The 21163-nt window shown below is 47.9% G+C and overlaps 1 protein-coding gene and 1 long non-coding RNA gene across 2 annotated transcripts in view; one reads left to right on the top strand and one right to left on the bottom strand.

Moving 5' to 3' along the window:
* The window catches only part of LOC116991867 (adhesion G protein-coupled receptor E3-like), a 36935-nt gene extending 35975 nt beyond the window's left edge, over positions 1 to 960 (bottom strand). Inside the window, exon 1 of the mRNA XM_033050843.1 lies at positions 769 to 960. Within this exon, the coding sequence (XP_032906734.1) occupies positions 769 to 960 (192 nt within the window). The remainder of the gene's footprint in view (positions 1 to 768) is intronic.
* A 3880-nt stretch (positions 961 to 4840) lies between these two features.
* Positions 4841 to 18980, top strand: LOC116991979. The gene is made up of 3 exons (XR_004416943.1): positions 4841 to 4972; positions 17902 to 17958; positions 18945 to 18980. It is a non-coding gene; the product is annotated as an uncharacterized LOC116991979 (long non-coding RNA).
* Positions 18981 to 21163: the final 2183 nt, after the last annotated feature.

Below are 21163 nucleotides of genomic sequence, written 5' to 3'. Positions count from 1 at the left end.
CAGGGGGTATGGAGAGAAGGCAGGGATGGGATACTGAGTTGGATGATCAGCCATGATCATATCGAATGGCAGTGCAGGCTCGAAGGGCCGAATGGCCTACTCCTGCACCTATTTTCTATGTTTCTATGTACCGAGGTACAGTGTAATTCATTTTTGTGTACAGTTCAGCACATGAATCGCAGGTACAGTACAAGTGTACAGCAGTACTCCAGTTTGTGCCATCTTCAAGTCCCAGTTGTTGTAAGGGCAGGGGTTCAGGAAGGAACTGCAGATGCTGGTTTACACCGAATACAGAAACAAAGTGCTGGAGCAACTCAGCAGGACAGGCAGCATCGCCGGAGAGAAGGAATAGGTGACATCTCGGGTCGAGACCCTTCTTCGGACTGAGAGTCAGGGGAGAGGGAGACTGAAGATATGGAAGGGTAAGGTGTGAAAACACAGATCAAAGGGGATGGTGATCCAGGGAAATGTAGAATGGTACATTGTTAGCTGAGGGGAAGGTGACAACGAGGCGTGCAGTCATGAGCACAGTGAAAATAGTCGGAGAACTAGGCTGGGGGATAATGAATGACTGAATACTTTATTCTCCCATATGACAAGTCACAGTGAAGTATGCAAATAGTGGCCATGTAAAGGGTGCTTACAGTGACAACGTACCCCCGTGCCAGGTCCCCCTTTGTTCACTCCCTTCCCTCATGGTGGTCCCCCCCCCCCCCCACTCCGGGACCTCCTTTGTTCCTTCCCCCCCGGCAGCAGCACCATCCTCACTTCCACGTGGTCCACCCTCGTCTGCCGGTCGGCGCCATCATCGACCGCCGCGCCGACCTCCCCACTATCACCACTGGGACCGCTCAGGATGCTTCTGTGGTGCCGACCCGGGCCCCAGCCGCGGGCTCTGCACACCCAGGGGCCGATGAACGCGGTTTCCGTTGACCAGCGAATGAGAAATGAGGCCAACATAGCTACGGCAATGTAAAGATGATGTTAGAAAAGATTAGAGAAGTTTAGATTGCAAGCTGGAGCAAGGATAAAGTTCCCAGTTTCTCAGTTCTCAGTTTAGTTTAATTTTCTTATAATTTCCAGATATTCTCAGTTCAGTCTCAGTTCAGTTTAGTTTATTGTCACATGTACCGAGTTGCAGTGAAAAGCAATTGTTGCATGCTATCCAGTCAGCGGAAAGACAATACATGATTACAATTGAGCCATTTACAGTGTACAGATACATGATAAGGGAATAACGTTTAGTGCAAGGTAAAGCCAGCAAAGTCCGATCAAGGATAGCCCGAGGGTCACCAATGAGGTTGATAGTAGTTCAGCACTGCTCTCTGCTTGTGGTAGGATGGTTCAGTTGCCTGGTAACAGCTGGGAAGAAACTGTAGGGTGTCTGTAAACACAATGCAAGGGGATTGATTAATTGTATGATAAGAGGAATCTGGCTATGACACCCCTTCACATAGTAAATGGGGAAGTGGCCTTTCCGACACCGCAGGGGGGGGGGGGGGCAGGAAGAAGAAAGGAAGAGGCGGAGACAGTGGGCTGTGGGATACATGATAAGGGAATAACGTTTAGTGCAAGGTAAAGCCAGCAAAGTCCGATCAAGGATAGTTGAGAGCTGGGAAGGGGAGGGGAAGGAAGGAGAAAGCAAGGACTACCTGAAATTGGACGTCAATGTTCATACCGCTAAATAAGATTTTCTTTGAGTGCTGAGCCAACATTAAGAGGATACCTGGGCCCCACCTGATGGCCAGATTATTGATTAGTACGGATGTCAGGAGAATGCGAGAATGGGATTAAGAGGGAAAGATTCATCAACCATGATTGAATGGCGGAGTAGACTCGATGGGCCGAATAATCCAATTCTACTCATAGGACCCTATGATTTAGGGTGCGGTTCAAGCACTCAAATTCCCTCCACCAGCAAACATGCCTGCACCACCCTGTTTACTTGTTTGCAGTTTTGTTTATTGCCACATGTACAGTGGAAAGTTTTTGTTGCGTGCTATCCAGTAGGCGGAAAGACAATACGTGATTACAATCGAGCCGTCCACAGTGTATAGCTTTTTTTTACACCCTGACCTACTATCTACCTCATTGGACTATCTTTTTTTTGCATACAGTTCAGTAAATTATCACTAACAGTGTGCAGTCGAGGTTTAAAAGAGTGGAGCGGCTGTAATGCGTGATTGCAGATCCACTTCAGGGACCAGCGCGCAGAGAGTCGCCTGGCTCGGCCGCCATCTTGGGGACCACGTTCACGGAATAATATATACTGTGGCCCTGGATCGCTCTCTTTTCCAGAATTTCCTAGGTCTCGAAGTCCCTGAGAACTGAGATGTCCCACCGTGGTTTCAATTCCCAAATATAGAAACATAAAAACAGAAAATAGGTGCAGGAGTAGGCCATTCGGCCCTTCAAGCCAGAACGCCCATTCAATATGATCATGGCTTCTTCTTCTTGCGTTTGAGGCAGCAGAAGTTATGAAACGCCCTCCAGGTGCTATAGCCAGTTAGGCCTTCTGCATTCAGCTGCAGCAGGGTGATGCCATGCGGTTCGCCATCCGTAGGTGCCCGCCCGATAAAGACCGCCTGCTCCAGGTTGGCGCCAAGCTGCGGCAACTGAGGTTGCATTAGGGCTGCAAGCTGCGACGACTGAGATTGCTTTAGGGCTGCAAGCTGCAACGACTGAGGTTGCATTAGGGCTGCAAGCTGCAACGACTGAGGTTGCATTAGGACTGCAAGCTGCAACGACTGAGGTTGCATTAGGGCTGCAAGCTGCAAGGACTGAGGTTGCATTAGGGCTGTAAGCTGCGACGACTGAGGTTGCATTAGGGCTGTAAGCTGCGACGACTGAGGTTGAATTAGGGCTGCAAGCTGTTTTTTGTTCATTGTTTTTCTGCTGCTATCTTTGTTTGTTGTTGTTCGCCTGATGAAGTCAGTCGACAGGACTCACCACGGGGAGGTCGCCAAAATGGCTGATCATCCAAAATCAGTAACTCATTCCTGCCTTCTCCCCATATCCCTTGATTCCGTTAGCCCTATGAGCTAAATCTTACTCTCTCTCGAATACATCAAGAGAGAGTTGGATACACGTGCACTGTTGGTGGATTGTTCATATTCATGTGTGAAAAGAAGACACAAAATGCTGGAGTGACTCAGTAGAACACGCAGCATCTCTGGAGAGAAGGAATGGGTGACGTTTAGTGTCAAGACCCTTCTTCGGACTGAGAGTCGGGGGAGGGGTAGACAAAGAGATATGGAAGGGAAAGGTGTGAAATACAGTATTCATGTATAATCTATGTTTGACTGGATAGCACTAAAAAAAAATCATTGTACCTTGGTACAAGTGACAATAATAAACTAAGTTAAAATTCATCTCTTTGCATTTGTTGAGTTAGTTTACTACTGGAGAGACAGTTGACGGCACGGAAAGTCGGCACCCGGGGCAAGATGGGTTAACACCCCAGTCTGTGTCTTTCGTGAGAAAGTCACCCAATAAAGCTACGGAAAGGCCTAATGAACCACCTCGGCCTAAACATCCATCAGGCGAGAATGAAATGCTCGGAGAAGGAGAAAGAGGTCTTGAACCTGGTGAGGCGCAGGAGGCGCCCGGCCAGGACTCACCCCACAGAGCCCAGTCCCTCCACGCACTAGAGTCTCCCAACCTCCTGCAGAGTGGTTACTAAGATGGCTGACCAGTGGGCGGTTGCTGCTGGGACACAAGTCGGGGCCTGATCAACCCCGGCTGGGTCGCCTGGGCGAGGTGGTCTGATGTTGTGAGACCCTGAACTCCCGATGACCCCAGGTCACATCACTGAGGATGCGTCCCAGCGCATCTAGAAGATGGATATTTTACACGCTTGTTTATTTTGGTTTAGTTCAGGTTAGTTTACTTCAGTTTATCGTCACATACCAAGGTACAGTGAAAAGCTTTTGTTGCGTGCTAACCAGTCAGCAGAAAGACTATACATGATTACAATCGAGCCGTCCACAGTGTAAGGATACATGATAGAGGGGAAAATGTTGAGTGCAAGATAAAGTCCGAGTAAAGATAGCCCAATGAGGTAGATAGTAGATCAGGATGTAAAGATCAAATCCGGTGCGACTAGTGTTGTTGGGGCAACTGGGACAGCATGGGGATGTTGGGCCAAAGGGCCTGTTTCCATGCTGTATGACTCCATGACTCTATGATTGAATCCCACGAGTTTCTTCTGAAGACTTCTGTTGCCCTCACACTGTTTTAGCCTCAAATACCAACTCCCAGTCCACTTCTGTAGTTCACATTGATGTCGAAGATGTCGAAGCTTCCCAAATGAGAAGTTTTCTCCTGTTTTCTTTTCCCTTGTTTTATAACTATGCCAAGTTTGCCAAACTTTGATCGCAGGGCAGCACGGTGGCGCAGCTGGAAGAGTTGCCTTCTCACTGCGCCAGAGAGCCCCCGGTTCGATCCTAATCTCGGGTGCTGTCCACATGGAGTTTGCACATTCACGTGGCCATTTGTGCTCCGGTTTCCTCCCACATCCCAAAGTCATGCCTCAACTACCTCCTCTGGCAGCTCGTCCCATACACCCACTACCCTTTGTGGGACAGGCCCTTAAATCGTTCCCCGCTCAGCTTAAATTCCCCCTCCCCCCACCTTAAACCCCCCCAGTATGTGACAAGGTGGGGAGAACAGAACAGAACCAATGTAAGCGGGTGATCGATGGTCAGTGTTGGCCCAGTGGCCGGTGGATCTGTTTTCATACTGAATCGTGCTGTAACTAAAAACGACAAACATAAACTGATCCTCCCTAGATGATAATCGCAATCAGTGACACATCTCAAACCCACACATTTGTATTTCACCTCGTTCCGATGCTGCGGGGAATGGTAAAGGTGAATGGATTGAGGAAGTTAGTCAGTGTTTGAAGTGTCGAGCTTCAGTGTTAACACGGAGATGATTGCTGACACCATGGACCCTGTTTGCTTCATTCTGGGTAAGTCTGAGGAGGGGTCTCAACCCGAAACATCACCCATTCCTTCCCTCCCGAGATGCTGCCTGTCCTGCTGAGTTACTCCCAGCATTTTCAAGTCTATCTTCGGTGTTTAGTTTAGAGATACAGCACGGAAACAGGGGCCCTTCGGACTCTGGCGCTGTGAGGCAGCATCTCAACCGCTGCGCCACCGTGCCAGCCCCTGCCGTGTACTGTGGTTATTTGGGTGAACCGACAAAATAATTGCTAAAACCACACAGAAAGAAACAAAGAGACACAGTGCTGGAGTAACTCAGGCAGCATCTCTGGAGAAAATGGACAGGTGACATGTCTTGTCGGGATGCCTCGATGTGGTTAGATGTTAATCACTTCTTAATTAATGAATAAGCTGTTCCTGAACGGTACAGTTACAGTTTTCCGGCTCCTGTATCTTCTTCCCGATGGCAGGGGTGAAATGCGAGCGTGGCCAGGGTGTTGCGGTTACCTGATGATGCTGGCTGCCTTTTTGAGGCAGCGACTCCTGTAGATCCCTTCGATGGTGGGGAGGTCATAGTCATAGGCATAGACATAGAAAACAAGTACAGGAGGAGGCCATTCGACACTTCGAGCCAGCACCGCCATTCATTGTGATCATGGCTGATCGTCCCCAATCAATAACCCGTGCCTGCCTTCTCCCCATATTCCTTAATTCCACTAGCCCCTCTATCTAACTCTCTCTTAAATCCATCCAGTGATTTGGCCTCTGTGGCAGGGAATTCCACAAAATCACAACCCTCTGGGTGAAAACGTTTTTTCTCGCCTCGTCTTAAATGGCCTCCCCTTTATTCTTAGACTGTGGCCCCCTGGTTCTGGACTCACCCAACATTGGGAACATTTTTCCTGCATCTAGCTTGACCAGTCCTTTTATAATTTTATATGTTTCTATAAGATCTCCCCCTCATCCTTCTAAACTCCAGTGAATACAAGCCTAGTCTTTTCAATCTTTCCTCATATGACAGTCCCGCCATCCCAGGGATTGTTAGTACCCGTCATGGACTGGGCAGTGTTCACCACTTTTTGCAACCTTCATGGTTCGTGGGCATTCAAGCTGCTGAACCAGGCTGTGATGCAACTAGTCAATATGCTTTCTACTGTAGACGTTCACAACACTGTATCTAGAAGTCTGTCACTGTCCTCCATTAACTAAGGTGGGGTCCCAAATTTCCAATCGACCTCCTTGAGGACATTGGACTTTATTTCTGAATCTGTAATGCTTCAATGCTGAAGAACTATATTCTGCACTGTGGTATTAGTCTGTCTGCTGCACCCGATGTACTAGTGCAGGGGTGGGGAACCATTTCATGTTGGAATGCCGCATTAAGTTAGCTGTAATCTAATAAGGCCACATCCAAGAAACTTCAATTAGATATACTTCAAAATGTACATTATTTTGTTAAAATAGCCCTCATGACTTACTAATGTTTTAATTGTGGCCGTCAGTCGGGGAGGATTATTTCATTGAATCTTCTTTTACTCTTTGGTATTTTAAATACGTTCATTTTAAGATTAAAATAAAAATAATAAAAGACGAACAAAAACATATTAATAAAAATTGAAGGTAGACAAAAATGCTGGAGAAACTCAGCGGGTGAGGCAGCATCTATGGAGCGAAGGAAATATGCGACGTCTCAGGCCGAGACCCTTCTTCAGACCTGAAGAAGGGTCTCGACCCGTAACGTTGCCTATTTCCTTCGCTCCATAGATGCTGCCTCACCCGCTGAGTTTCTCCAGCATTTTTGTCTACCTTCAATTTTCCAGCATCTGCAGTTCCTTCTTAAATTAAAACAAAAGGATTTGTTCTACAAAATTTGGATTCATTCAAAAGGCCGCACTTAATAGCCTAGAAGGCTGCATGCAGGTTCCCCACACCTGTACTAGTGTATGACTGGATTGTATCCACGTATAGTATTATCTGATTTAATCAGATAACAAGCAAACAAAAGATTTTCAATGTATCTCAGTATATTCATTCCAATATGAATTTTGTTATATCCAGAAATATTTCCAGACTAGGAGTATCTGCAGATTCCTTGTCTATTTGTCCTGCATTTCTCAGATGTGGTCTCTCACAGCGCCTTAGCCCAAATTGGAGACAAATCACTTTCTATTCAGGAGCTTGTAGGCTTCTAAGCACAGGGTGGTGCAGCGGTAGAGTTGCTGCCTAACAGCGCCTGAGACCCAGGTTCAATCCTGTCTATGGGTCCTATTTGGACACGCTAGAGGCAGGAAACATGTTCCCGATGTTGGGGGAGTCCAGAACCAGGGGCCACACAGTTTAAGACTAAGGAGTAAGCCATTTAGAACAGAGACGAGGAAACACTTTTTCACACAGAGAGTGGTGAGTCTATGGAATTCTCTGCCTCAGAGGGCGGTGGAGGCAGGTTCTCTGGAGTGGGGGAGGAAAGCGAAGATCTCGGAGAAAACCCACGCAGGTCACGGGGAGAATGTACAAATTCTGTACAGACAGCACCCGTAGTTGGGATTGAACCCGGGTCTCTGGCGCTGTGAGGCAGCAACTCTACCGCTTGTTATATTATAATGGCAGCTGGACTTCAAAGGCATTTCATGGTCAGTGCTCAGTGAAACACTGAGCAAGTTGTTTCTCCGACACAAAGCTTCTCATGCCTTTCTCTGTCCTGTCTCTCGTCTCTTCTAGCTTTCTCTCACCCCCTCCCCCTCCCCCTCCCTACAATCAGTCTGAAGAAGGGTCCAGACCCAAAACACCACCTATCCATGTCGTCCAGAGATGCTGCCTGACCCATTGAGTTACTCCAGTACTTTGTGTGCCTTGCATTCCCTTCCACTGCCCTTGGCTCTTGCCTCTTGGCAGCCTGTCTGAGCAAGCAATCAATCAAATCAATCAATCAAATAATTTATTGTCATTCAAAAATACACCAACAAATGCAAGTCTGAACAAAATTTTGTTGCATCTGGCTCACCGTGCAACATAAAATAACAGAAGGATTAAAATAGATAAAAAGATAAAATAGATAATAGTGGCAGTACATTATATGGAATTCAAGAGTCTAATGGCTCTGGGGAAGAAGCTGTTGCAAAACCTGGCCGTTCTGCTCCTTATACTGCGATACCTTTTGCCCGAGGGCAGCAGAGTGAACAGTCCATGATGGAGATGTGTGGGGTCTTTTAAAATGCTGTTGGCCTTGGACAAGCAACGTTTGCACGCAATGTCCCGGTTTGAAGGAAGAGAAGTCCCGATGGGTTTTTTCAGCCGTCCTCACCACTCTCTGCACGGACTTCCAGTCGGAGGCTTTGCAATCCCCAAACCAGACAGAGATGCAGCTGGTCAAAATGCTCTCTATGGTGCCCCTGCAGAAAGTGGTGAGGATGGGATGGGGGAGGTGAGCTCTTCTCATCCGAGGGTAATAGATAGGGTGAATGCACACAGTCTTTTACCCATGGTAGGGGCATCAGGAACCAGATGACATAGGTTTAAGGTGAGGGGGAAAGATTTAATAGGAAGCTGAGGGGCAACTTTTTCACACAGAGACTGGAGGGTGAACGGATTGAGCTGCCAGAGGAGGTACTTGATGCAGGTTCTCCAGCAGGACTTGTTGGGTACATGGATAGGAAAGGTTTGAAAGGATATGGAGCAAAGTGGACAGGTGGGACTTGCACAGATGAGGCATCTTGGTCGGCTGGGGCAGGTTGGGCTGAGGGGCTTGTTTCCAGATTCTATGACTTTATGACCAACCTGAGCAACATTAACGATGGGAAAAACGATAGCAAGCCTCACCCAGCTCTTGTCCCTGCCCACTCACCGGAAAACCATGGCAACGCCATCTGCCCCCATCCCTGCTTTTGCCCTCCACTCCGGGATCTGCAACCTCTCTGGGCAATGTTCTAGGGGGCACGGTGGCTCAGCAGTAGAGTTGCTGCCTCACAGCGCCAGAGACCCAGGTTCAATCCTGACCACGGGCGCTGTCTGTACGTTCTCCCCGTGACCGCGCGGGTTTTCTCCGGGTGCTCCGGTTTCCTCCCACACTCCAAAGACGCTCAGATTTGTAGGTTAATTGGCTTCTGTAAATTGCCCCTGATGTGTAGGTTCGAACTATGTGAATGGGAGATTGATGGTCAGCATTGGCGATGGGCTGAAGGGCCTGTTTTCATGCTGTATCTATAAAACTAAACTGAATCACAAGATCACTCTCTATTCCCTGCCCAGATGACAGAGCCCATTCTGTTTTCACATTTGAGAAGATTGTTCCAAATATAACCAAGATTTGCGTGGAAATTAGTAACCGGACAGTGGAGAGGTGACTGGGTGCTTCTCAGATTCTTCTGATGTAGGAGAATGTTGTGTGGGACGTCATCACATGCTGTGTGGCATGGCGGCACAGTGGCGCAGCAGGTAGTGCTGCTGCCTCTCAGCAGCAGGGACCTGGGTTCAAACCTGACCTCGGGTGCTGTCTGTGTCGAGTTTGCACGTTCCCCTTGAGAACGTGCGGGTTTCCCTAAGTCATAGGAGCAGTATTCGGCCATTCGGCCCATCAAGTCTGCTCCGCCACTCGATCATGGGTAACCTATTTTCCCTCCCATTCTCCTGCCTTCTCCCCTTGACCTTTGACGCATTTACTAATTAATAATCTTTCAATCTTCACTTTATATATATCCAATTACCTGGCCTCCACTGTTCCATGTGGCATTGAATTCCATCACAGGCATTTAGGGTGGTTAAAAAGGTTTTTCGCACATTGGCCTTCACCAGCCAGAGTATTGTATAGAAGTCGGGAGGTAATGTTGCAGTTATATAGGACGTTGGTGAGGACATTATTGTGTCCAGTTCTAGGCACCATGTTATAAGAAAGATGTTGTCAAGTTGGAAAGGATGCAGAGAAGATGTACAAGGATGTTGCCAGGACTCGAGGGCCTGAGCTGTAGAGAGAGGTTGAGCAGGCCAGGAATCGAGGGCCTGAGCCGTAGAGAGAGGTTGAGCAGGCTGGGTCTCTATTCCTTGGAGCGCAGGAGAATGAGGGGTGATCATTTAGAGGTGTATAAAATCATGAGAGGACTAGATCGGGTAGACGCACAGAGTCTCTTGCCCAGGGTAGGTGAATCGAGGACCAGTCATAGGTTTAAGGTGAAGGGGAAAAGATTTAATAGGAATCTGACGGGGAACTTTTTCACACAAAGGATGGTGGGTGTATGGAACAAGCTGCCAGAGGAGGTAGTTGAGGCTGGGACTATCGCAAAGTTTCATAAATATTTGGATAGGACAGGTTTAGAGGGATATGGACCAAACACAGGCAGGTGGGACTAGTGTAGATGGGACATGTTGGCCGGTGTGGGCGTTGGTCCGAAGGGCCTGTTTCCACACTGTATCACTCTATGACTCATAAGTGGAACCTTCCAGAAATCATTCACCATTGTCTTGCTAAATAAATTCCTCCTCATTTCCATTTTAAAGGTACGTCCTTTTATTCTGAGGCTGTGCCCTCTGGTCTTAGAATCTCCCACGACTGGAAACACCCTCCGGTCGGTCTCGTCCCACATGCCAAAGACATGCAGGTTTGCAGGTTGATAGCGTAAATTCTGCAAAACGGCCTGACTGTGTGCGAGGAGTAGGTGTGATACTGCAGAACTGGCGTGAACAGGTGGATAGCACGGACTCGGCGGGCCGAAGGGCAAATTTCCATGCTGCAACTCCAATCTAAACAATCACAATTAGAGTGAAGAGCACAGGCAAATGAAGGTGGGCAGGAATCGTGGCCTGATGCAGGCCAGAGATTTGCTTATCATACAATGGTGAGTTTGTCCACATCCAACCTCTTTGCATTTCCATTCAGAGGTTCATGATCGCCTGACTGATAGCAACTGTTTTACATCCAGGTAATGAATTAGTTCCTTATATGAGTTGGCGGTGGCTGCACTGTCTGAAGGTCCGTGTACGGCAGAGATATGCCCACAGTCCAGTTTAGTTTATTCTCACGCGTATAGAGGCACAGTGAAAAGCTTTCGTTCACACAGTTCCCCCCAATGTTGGATTTAACAAGAGCGTTTTGCCTTCCCGTGGTTTCTATCTCTGAATTGCTGCAAATCATAAGTTGTAGCAGCAGAATTAGGCCATTCGGCCCATCAAGTGCACTCCGCCATTCAATTATGGCTGATCTGTCTCTCCCTCCGAACCCCACTCTCCTGTGCCTTCTCCCCATAACCTCTGACACCCGTACTAATCAAGAGTCTATAGGGCCTGTCCCACGAGCATGCGACCTGTATGCTGCAAGCGCGACCAAACCGGAAGCGGGGGCCGCGCGGAGGTCGAGCGAGTGATGTGAAGTTCGAGCGAAGTCCGCGGGAAGTTCGCGCGTGACGTACGGCATCAAGACGCTGCGCACACCCGTCGAGGTGGTGTGTACGGCGTCGAGGCGGCTGCGGGCCAGCAGGCCGTTGCCGCGCGGAATTTTTGAACACGATCAGTTTTTCGGAGCCCCGCGCGATGTCGGGACCAGCTCCGCACAACTCCATACAGTTCCGACAATCGAAGTGGGACCGGCCCCGCGAGGCCGTATGCTTCAAGCGACCACTTAAGTCGCGCTTGCCGCATGCAGTCGCATGCTCGTGGGACAGGCCCTTAACTCTGCCTTAAGTATATTCACTCCGTCACCACAACCTTCTGCAGCAAAGAATTCCACAGATTCACCACCCTCCGACTAAATTTGTCTCTGACTGTCTTTCCACCTCTTCCCCTCACCTCTTGATCCATTTAACTTTAATTTAGCTCGGCACAGTCACCCCTTAACACATCCATGTAAAACAGTGTCAGGAAGGACTGCAGATGCTGGTTTAAATCGAAGGTAGACACAAAATGCTAGAGTAACTCAGCGGGTGAGGCAGCATCTCTGGGGGGAAGGAATGGGCGACGTTTCGGATCGAGACCCTGCTTCAGTCTGAAGAAAACATAGGAGCAGAATTAGGCCATTCGGCCCATCAAATCAGCTCCGCCACTCGATCGCGGCTGATCCATTTTTCCCTCTCAACCCCATTCTCCTGCCTTCTCCCCTTAATCTTTGTCACTTACTAATTAATAACCCATCAATCTCCACGTTATATCTACTCAATGACTTGGCCTCCACCGCCTTCTGACATTGAATTCCATTGATTCACCACGTTCTGGCTAAATCAGCTGATCAGCTGCTCCTTGAGGTACCAAGGTCTAAGCGGAAGCTCAGAGGGGATAGAGCCTTTTCTGTTGCTGCTCCGGCACTCTGGAACACCTTGCCGTTGCACATCAGACAGGCCCCCTCACTGTCCATCTTCAAATCCTCCCTAAAAACATATTTTTATTCTTTGGCTTTCGACACTGGCTGAGGCATTGCTCCTGTTTTTAGTGCTTTTAATGTCTTTTAATTTTTAGTGTGTTTTTTATAGTCCTTCGTTTTACGGTTTTTAATGGTTTTTAATTGTTTGTAATAGCTTTTTGTTCATGATTTCTCATGTACAGCACTTTGTGGCAACTGTAGTTGTTTAAAGTGCTTTATAAATAAAGTTATTATTATGTTATTATAAAGAAATTCCTCCTCATCTCCATTTTAAAGTCAAAGTCAAAGTCAAAGTAAACTTTATTGTCAATTCAAATAATGCAACAAGTAGTTACACAGAGGATTGAAATTGCGTTTCCCCATACTCCAAATGTGCAAGTAATATTTATAACACAGACAGACAATACACCAATAAAGATAGACAATGGACATATACATTATATAATATTCACAGTGTGCCAGAGTGTAGTAACATTTTGAGGTATGTTATTAAGGTGCAATAATAAAAGGTGCAATATAGAAAAGTGCAAATAGCATACTGCAGACATTGAGTTAAAATTATTTTGACAGTCAGTTGGTCTTTGTTTGTGTAATGTTCATGGAATTTTCTTGAGTGTGTTGAGTAGCCTGATGGCCTGAGGGAAAAAGCTGTTTTTGAATCTGGTGGTTTTGCTCCGCATGCTGCGGTGGCACTTGCCGGATGGTAGGAGGGTGAACAGTTTGTGTGCTGGGTGGGTGGTGTCTTTGATGATATTGGTTGCTCTCTTGCAGCAGCGAGATGGGTATAAGTCCTGGATTGCTGGTTGGGGTGATCTGGTGATCTTCTCCGCTGTCCTCACCCACTCTCTGTAGGGCCTTCTGGTCAGCAGCAGAGCAACTGCCATACCAGACTGAGAGACTGCTGGTGAGAATGCTCTCAATGGCACCCCTGTAAAAAGTGGTGAGGGCAGAAGGGGGGAGGTCGGCTCTCCTCATCCGTCGAAGGAAGTGGAGGCGTTGCTGTGCTTTCTTGACTAGGGAGATGGTGTTGGTGGACCATGTCTGATCATCTGTGATGTGCACTCCCAGGAACTTGGTGCTTTTCACAGACTCCACTGCACTGCCATTGATGGTGAGTGGGGTGTGTGCTGTCTGTTTCTTCCTGAAGTCCAGTTATTTCTTTTGTTTTATTGACATTGAGTTGAAGGTTATTGATGTCACACCAGTTGATGAGTTGTTGTACCTCCTCTCTGTAGGCTGAGTCATCATCGTGGCTGATGAGACCCACCACTGTTGTGTCATCTGCGAACTTGATGATGTGGTTCGAATTGCGTTTGGCACAACAGTCATGTGTCATCAGCGTGAACAACAGAGGGCTCAGCACACATCCCTGTAGGACCCCGGTGTTCATGATGGTGGTCTCTGATGAGTTTTTGCCAACTCTTACTGTCTGTGGTCTGTCGGTGAGGAAGTCCAGTAACCAGTTGCATAGTGGGGTGCTGATGCCTATTTCGCCGAGTTTATTCACCAGGTGTTGGGGGATGACTGTGTTGAAGGCGGAGCTGAAGTCGATGAACAGCATGCGCACGTAACTGTTATTGTTTTCCAGATGAGCCAGGCTTAGGTGGAGTGCTGTTGCTATGGCATCATCAGTGGAACGGTTGGGACGGAATGCAAACTGTAATGGGTCAAGTGTAGAGGGGAGACTGGATGTTATGTGGGCCTGGACCAACCTTTCAAAGCACTTCATCATGATGGACGTGAGTGCTATGGGCCGGTAGTCGTTCAGTGTTGAGGCTGGGGATTTCTTGGGTAGCGGTATGATGGTGGTGGCTTTGAAGCATGCTGGTATGATGGCTTGGCTCAGAGAGGTGTTGTAGATGTCAGTGAGAACATCTGTGAGTTGGTCAGCACAGTCTCTGAGCACACGCCCCGGTATGTTGTCAGGACCTGCAGCTTTTCTGGGGTTCACCTTGAGTAGGGTCCTCCGCACATCAGCTGGGTCCAGGTGAAGTGTTTCATGGTCTGGGCAGGGAAGGGCTTTTGTTGGTGTGGTGGAAGCCCTTCCCTGCCCAGACCATGAAACACTTCACCTGGACCCAGCTGATGTGCGGAGGAACCGGTTGAAGAAGGTGTTAAGTGTGTTGAGGAAGTCTGTGTTGTCCTCGCACGATGGGGGTGTTGGCCTGTAGCCGGTGACAGACTGGATGCCTTGCCACAGGCGCTTGGGGTCCTTAGTGTCTGTGAAGTGTGCTTGAATTTTCTGTCCATAGACACGCTTGGCTGTTCTCACGCCCCGGTTCAAGTTGGCCCTAGCAGTACTAAGGGCGTCTTTGTCCCCGGACTTGAAGGCAGCATTCCGTGCTCTCAGGGGCTCACGTGAACCAGGGTTTGTTGTTGGCCCTCGTGGTGAAGTTTTTGATGACGGTCACATCTTCCATGCATTTGAATATATATCCAGTCACAGATTCAGTGTATTCCGTCAAGTTGACATGATGGTTGGTAGTGGCAGCCTCCCTAAAAACGGTCCAATCTGTGCAGTCGAAACAGTCTTTGAGAGCTGAGGTGGCTCCCTCTGGCCATGCTCTGATCTGCTTCACAGACGGCTTGTTCCTGGTCAATAGAGGTCTGTAAGCTGGAATTAGCATAACAGAGAGGTGGTCTGAGTTCCCCAGGTGGGGATGGGGAGCAGCTCTGAATGCCTGTCTGATGTTGGTGTAGACTTGGTCGAGTATGTTATTTCCCCTGGTTGCAAAGTTCACATGTTTGTAATAATGTGGTACAGGGTAATACTGTCTTCAGTTTGGCCTGATTGAAATCGCCAGAGTCCGGGTTAGAGTTCTGCATTGAGCTGATAGACTGATACAATGTAGACAGTGCGTCCTTTGTGTTCGCACTGGGTGGAATGTACACAGCTGTGATGTTGATGGCTGTGAATTCCCTTGGCATGTAGAATGGTCGGCATTTAATTGTCAGAAATTCTATATCCTCAGAACAGTGGCTTGACACAGTTTCGGCGTTTGTACACCATTTGTTATTGATGAAAATGCATATACCACCCCTTTTATTCTGTGGTTGTGCTCTCTGGTCCTAGACTCTCCCACTACTAGAAACTGGTTTCCTTCCACATCCCAAAGGCGTGCAGGTCTGCCTCTTTAAATTAACCTACTGTGTGCAAGGAGTGTGCGGTTAAGTGTGACATGGTGCCAAGATATCTGAGGAAGGATGTGCTGGCCCTGGAGAGGGTCCAGAGGAGGTTTATAAGAATGACTCCAGGAATGAGTGGGTTAACATATGATGAGCACTGGGCCTGTACTCGCTGGAGTTTAGAAGGTTGAGGGGGGACCTCATTGAAACTTACAGAATTAGATTAGATTAGATATAATTTATTGCCACACAGCCAGGCTGGTGGAAATTTGGGTTGTCTGCAGCGATACAATAATAAAGAACACACAACCACAATAAAACTGTAACACAAACATCCACCACAGCATTCATCACTGTGGTGGAAGGCACAAAATGTGGCCAGTCCTCCTCCATTTCCCCCCCGTGGTCAGGACCAGAGTCCAGAGTCAGTCCAGGATCGGCTCTTCCTCACCGGAGACCGCGGCTTTAAGTTGTTGTAGGCCGCAGGCCGGCGGTCAAGATTTAAAGTCCCCGCCGCAGCCAGAAGCACCGTAGACTGCAGGGCCGGCAGTCGAAGCTCCCCTCCAGGGGTGATGGTAAGTCCATGCCGGACCCGCGGTAGAAGTCGGCCGCGGGCCGGCAGTGATGGCTTCTTCTTCCCCCGGGTCCCCCACGAGGCTGCAGAGGCCGCACTAGCTGGAGCTCTGCAGACCGCGGCTTCAGGCTGCGACTTCAGGCTGCCGGCTGCCCCGGGCCAGCGAAACGGAGCGTTCCCCTCCAGCGAGCCCCAGCGAGGGCTCACCCGCTCCACGCCGAGAGTCCACGCTGCGCCCGCCGCTGAAGCCCCGGGCGCGTCTCCGGGAAAGGCCGCGTCGATCCTTGATGTTAGGGAGGCGACCTGGAAAAACTCGCCTCTCCGTGGAGGAGGCGACCGAAGCGGTTTCCCCCTCACCCCCCCACACCACCCCCCACATAAAACACACGAAGAAACATTAAATACAGACTTTAAAACATACTAAAAAAATAAAAAAAGGTTGAAAAACTGACGAGCTGCATGACATGGCTGCTGCCAGAGCAGCGCCCCCTACAGAATAATGAAAGGCATAGACAGAGTGGATGTGGAGAGGATGTTTCCACTGGTGGGAGAGTCTAGGACCAGTGGTCACAGCCTTAAAGCCCTGTCCCACGGTACGAGTTCATTCCAAGAGCTCTCCCGAGTTTAAAAAAAATCAAACTCGTGGTAAGCACGGAGAATGAACGTAGCGGGTACGTCGGAGCTCAGGGACGTCTCTTAGCGCTAACGGCAGGTACTCGGGAAGACTCGCTAACGGCAGGTAAGCACGGGAAGACCCGTGAAGATTTTTCAACATGTTGAAAAATGTCCACGAGAGCCCCGAGTACCGACGAGTGGCCATTACCGTAAATCTCCGAGTTCGAATCAGGGCAAACTCGGGAGAGCTCTTGGAATGAACTCGTACCGTGGGACAAGGCTTTTAGAATTAAAGAGCGCTCTTTTAGAAAGGAGGTGAGGAGAAACCTCTTTAGTCAGAGGACAGTTAATCTGTGGAACTCATTGCCACAGAGGGCTGTGGAGGCCAAGTTAGTGGATATTTTTAAGGCAGAGATAGACAAATTCTTAATTAGAACAGGCTGGGACCCCGAGATACTAGACACTAATAATATGTAACCGTTAAACAAAGTCTGCATTGATTTGGATTATGATATATTCTAATAAAAATATTATTCAAAAAAAAAAAAAAAAGAACAGGGGTCATGGGTTGTGGGGAGAAGGTAGGAACAATGGGATTAGGAGGCGGAGTTCAGCCATAATTGAATGGCGGAATGGACTCGATGGGCCGAATGGACTCATTCTACTCCTACAACTTGTGAACTGAACTTGTGAAAACATGGTGACTATTGCATATGGACTCAGTGGGATGTTTCTCTGCACGGGGCACTTAATCGGGGAAGATCTTTACGTATGACAATAATCTCTATATGCAAAAACATTTATTTCACTACTCCTTTGTACATGTGACAATAAAAGAACCATAGAACATGATGCAGAGATAAACAAATCTCATCTGCCTGCACATAATCCATGTTCCTCAATTCCCTGCATATCTACGCCCCATCTAAAAGTCTCTTCAATGCCACTGTGGTATCTGCTTCCACCACCATCCCCGGCAGCGAGTTCCAGGCACCCAGCCCCCTCCATGTAAAATAACTTGCCCCACACATCTCCTTTAAATCTTTGCCCCTCTCACCTTAAAGCTGTGCCCCCCCCCCAGTCTTTGACATTTCCACCTTGACTCTTGAACTTGTGTGAAGGGGTGATCGAAGGTCGGTGTGAACTCGATGGGCCGAAGGGTCTGTTTCCATTCTGAATCTCTAAGCTAAATATAAATATAAATAACATTTTCTCATCATTTAATCAACTCTATTGTCAAACTGCAGACGTATTGCACAGTCCTGGTTTGTTATTTGACTCTGTGTTGCTTTTTGTTCCAGGTCTACTCTGTTTCACCATCGGCAGTTCTCTCGGGAACAATTATCCAACCACCACGGGTGAGTCAGACTTTGTGTAGACAGTTCGATTTATTCGCCTACGCATTGTAGAAAATATAGAACATAGAAAAATAGGTGCAGGAGTAGGCCATTCGGCCCTTCGAGCCAGCACCGCCAATATGATCGTGGCTGATCATCTAAAACCTGTACCCCGTTCCTGCTTTATCCCCAGAGTCCTTGACTCATTTAGTCCTAAGAGCCCTATACAACTCACCAGAGCTCTGCACACCTGCAGCAGGACCCCCTTGCTCCTAAACTCAAATCATCTCGCAATTAAAGCCAACATGCCATTAGGTTTCTCCACTGCCTGTTGTACCTGCATGCTTACTTTCAGTGACTGATCTCAAAGGCTGAGATTTGATTGAAGTGACCAAAACAAGACATGTTATGTCAAGGGGAAACAGAGAATTGTGTGCAGTTTTGGACTCCTAATTTGAAGAAGGACATTATTACTATGGAGGGAGTACAGCATAGGTTCACCAGGTTAATTCCTGGGATGGCGGGACTGACATATGATGAAAGAATGGGTTGACTGAACGTATTCACTAGAATTTAGTAGGATGAGAGGGCATCTTATAGAAACATATACAATTCTTAAAGGATGGACAGGGTAGATGCAGGAAACATGTTCCCGATGTTGAGGGAGTCCAGAACCACAGTTTTAGAATAAGGGGTAGGCCATTTAGGATTGAGATGAGGAAAAACTTTTTCACAGAGAGAGTTGTGAATCTGTGGAATTGTCTGCCACAGAAGGCAGTGGAGGCCAATTCACTGGATGTTTTCAAGAAAGAGTTAGATTTAGCTCTTAGGGCTAAAGGAATCAATGGATATGAGGAAAAAACAGGAATGGGGTACTGATTTTGGATAATCAGCCATGATCATATTGAATGGCGGTGCTGGCTCGATGCTGACCTACTCCTGCACCTATTTTTCTATGTTTTTCTATGTTTCTATGATGATCTAAACTGATTTGATTTCTCTTCCAGGTGTGGAACCACACGCAAGAAATCGCCGAGAAACTGTAAGTCTGAGCAGTTGGCCTGAATAGAGTTTCCATCCCACTTAGAATACAAAGTGCTGGAGTAACTCTCTGGAGGATGTGGATAGGTAACATTTCTGGTCAGGCCCCTTCTTCAAACTGAAGAATCCCAACTTGACCTAATGCCTATCCATGTCCTCCAGAGATGCTGCCTGACTGCTGAGTTACTCCAGCACTTTGGGTTCTACACAAGATTTCAGCACCTGCACTTTCATAGAAACATAGCAACATAGAAAATAGGTGCAGGAGTAGGCCACTCGGCCCCTCGAGCCAGCACCGCCATTCAATATGATCATGGCTGAACATTCAAAATCAGTACTCCGTTCCTGCTTTCTCCCCATATCCCTTGATTATGTTAGCCCTAAGAGCTAAATCTAACTCTCTCTTGAATGCATCAAGTGAATTGGTCTGCTGCCTTCTGTGGCCGAGAATTTATTGTGTCTAGATCAGGCTTATTGTAGTTAAGTCCCCCAACAAGTTTGTGTCAGTTCCCTTCCTGTTCCTCTATCCCTGACACTTCCAGTTAGGTTTATCTATCTCCTTGTAGCTCCATTTTCGAGCCAGCCAGCTTTTGTCCCTCTCCCTGCTTGCAGAGATCTGGGACATTGTTGCAGGAGCTGTCCCAAGAGGCTACACATGGGAATCGTGCATCTAGGAGACGCCTGGCTTGGCAGCAAGGATTAATTTACTTTAGTTTAGTTATGCAGCGCTGAAACAGGCCCTTCGGCCCACCGAGTCCGCGCCGACCAGCGATCCCCACACATTAATACGACACACACTCAAGACAACTTACACTTATACAAAACCAATTAACCGACAAACCTGTACGTCTTTGGAGTGTGGGAAGAAACCGGAGCACCCGGAGAAAACCCACGCAGGTCACGCGGAGAATGTACAAACTCCGTGCAGGCAGCACCCGTTGTCAGGATGGAACCCTGGTCTCTGGCGCTGTGAGGCAGCAACTCTACCCGCTGCGCCACCGTGCCGCCCACAGTACAACACTTTTAGTTTTGTTTAGTTCAGAGATATGGTGGCACAGCGGTAGAGTTGCTGCCTTACAGCGTTAGAGACCCGGGTTCAATCCTGACCACGGGTGCTGTCTGTAGAGAGTTTGTACGTTCTCCCCGTGACCTGCGAGGGTTTTCTCCGTGATCTTCGGTTTCCTCCCACACTCCAAAGGTTTGTACGTTAGTTGGCCCTTTAGCCCACCGCGTGCCAACCATCGATAAGTTCATGTTCATAAGGTGTAGGAGCAGAATTAGGCCATCTGGCCCATCAAGTCTTCTCGGCCATTCAATCATGGCTGATTTATCTCTCCCTCCTAACCCTATCCTCCTGCCTTCTCCCCATAACCCCTGACACCCGCACTAATCAAGAGTCTGTCAATCTCCGCCTAACAAATACCCATCTCATGATACCCTCTCCTCACTCATTGTCCTGCATTGGTTCAAAGAAAAAAATGTTAAAATTGTAGGATTTTGATGACAAAATGATATGGTTTCTATTTCCATTCTCTCACCCTAGACCCCTGCCTTTTTAAAGCCCTCATTAAAACTCTGCACAATAAAGGTATCGGTTACCTGCCCTGGTATTTTTTTAATGGTAGAAAACCCAAGCAGTCACAGGGAGAACGTAAAACTCCACATAGACAGCACCCGTAGTCAGGATCGAACCCGGATCTCTTTCACTGTAAGACAGCAGCTCTACCGCTGCGCCACCGTGCCGCCCTATTAAATAAATCTACAGATTGCTTTCAAATCTAGAATGACTGAACTTTAATTGAAGCTCTTTTGTTTTAAAAGGTTGATGTTAAACTTTGGGAGCTTCAAAGACCTTTCTCAAATCTTTCAGGTAAAACTGCATGAAATGTTTTATCAATGGTGATCTAATGATATTTAATGTACAGAAATCACCCTCCCTGCTCAGTGGCCACTGACAGAACACTTCATTCCTTGGATTCAGTGGGTTGAATGTTACACGGGATTGTATCATGGTGATAGTATCATGTTCGGCACGGACATTGTGGGCAGAAGGGCCTGTTTTTGTGCTGTACTGTTCAATGGTTCTTTCTTGTCATGTATGCACTGCACAGTGGAATTCTAGCACCTGCCATCATATTTTGGGGCCCATTTACAAAAGAATACGAGGAGTCCAAACTCCGGTCCA

Source organism: Amblyraja radiata, chromosome 35 (genome assembly GCF_010909765.2).
Source record: "Amblyraja radiata isolate CabotCenter1 chromosome 35, sAmbRad1.1.pri, whole genome shotgun sequence".
NCBI classification, from domain to species: Eukaryota; Metazoa; Chordata; class Chondrichthyes; order Rajiformes; family Rajidae; genus Amblyraja; species Amblyraja radiata.
This window is presented reverse-complemented; position numbering and strand designations above follow the sequence as displayed.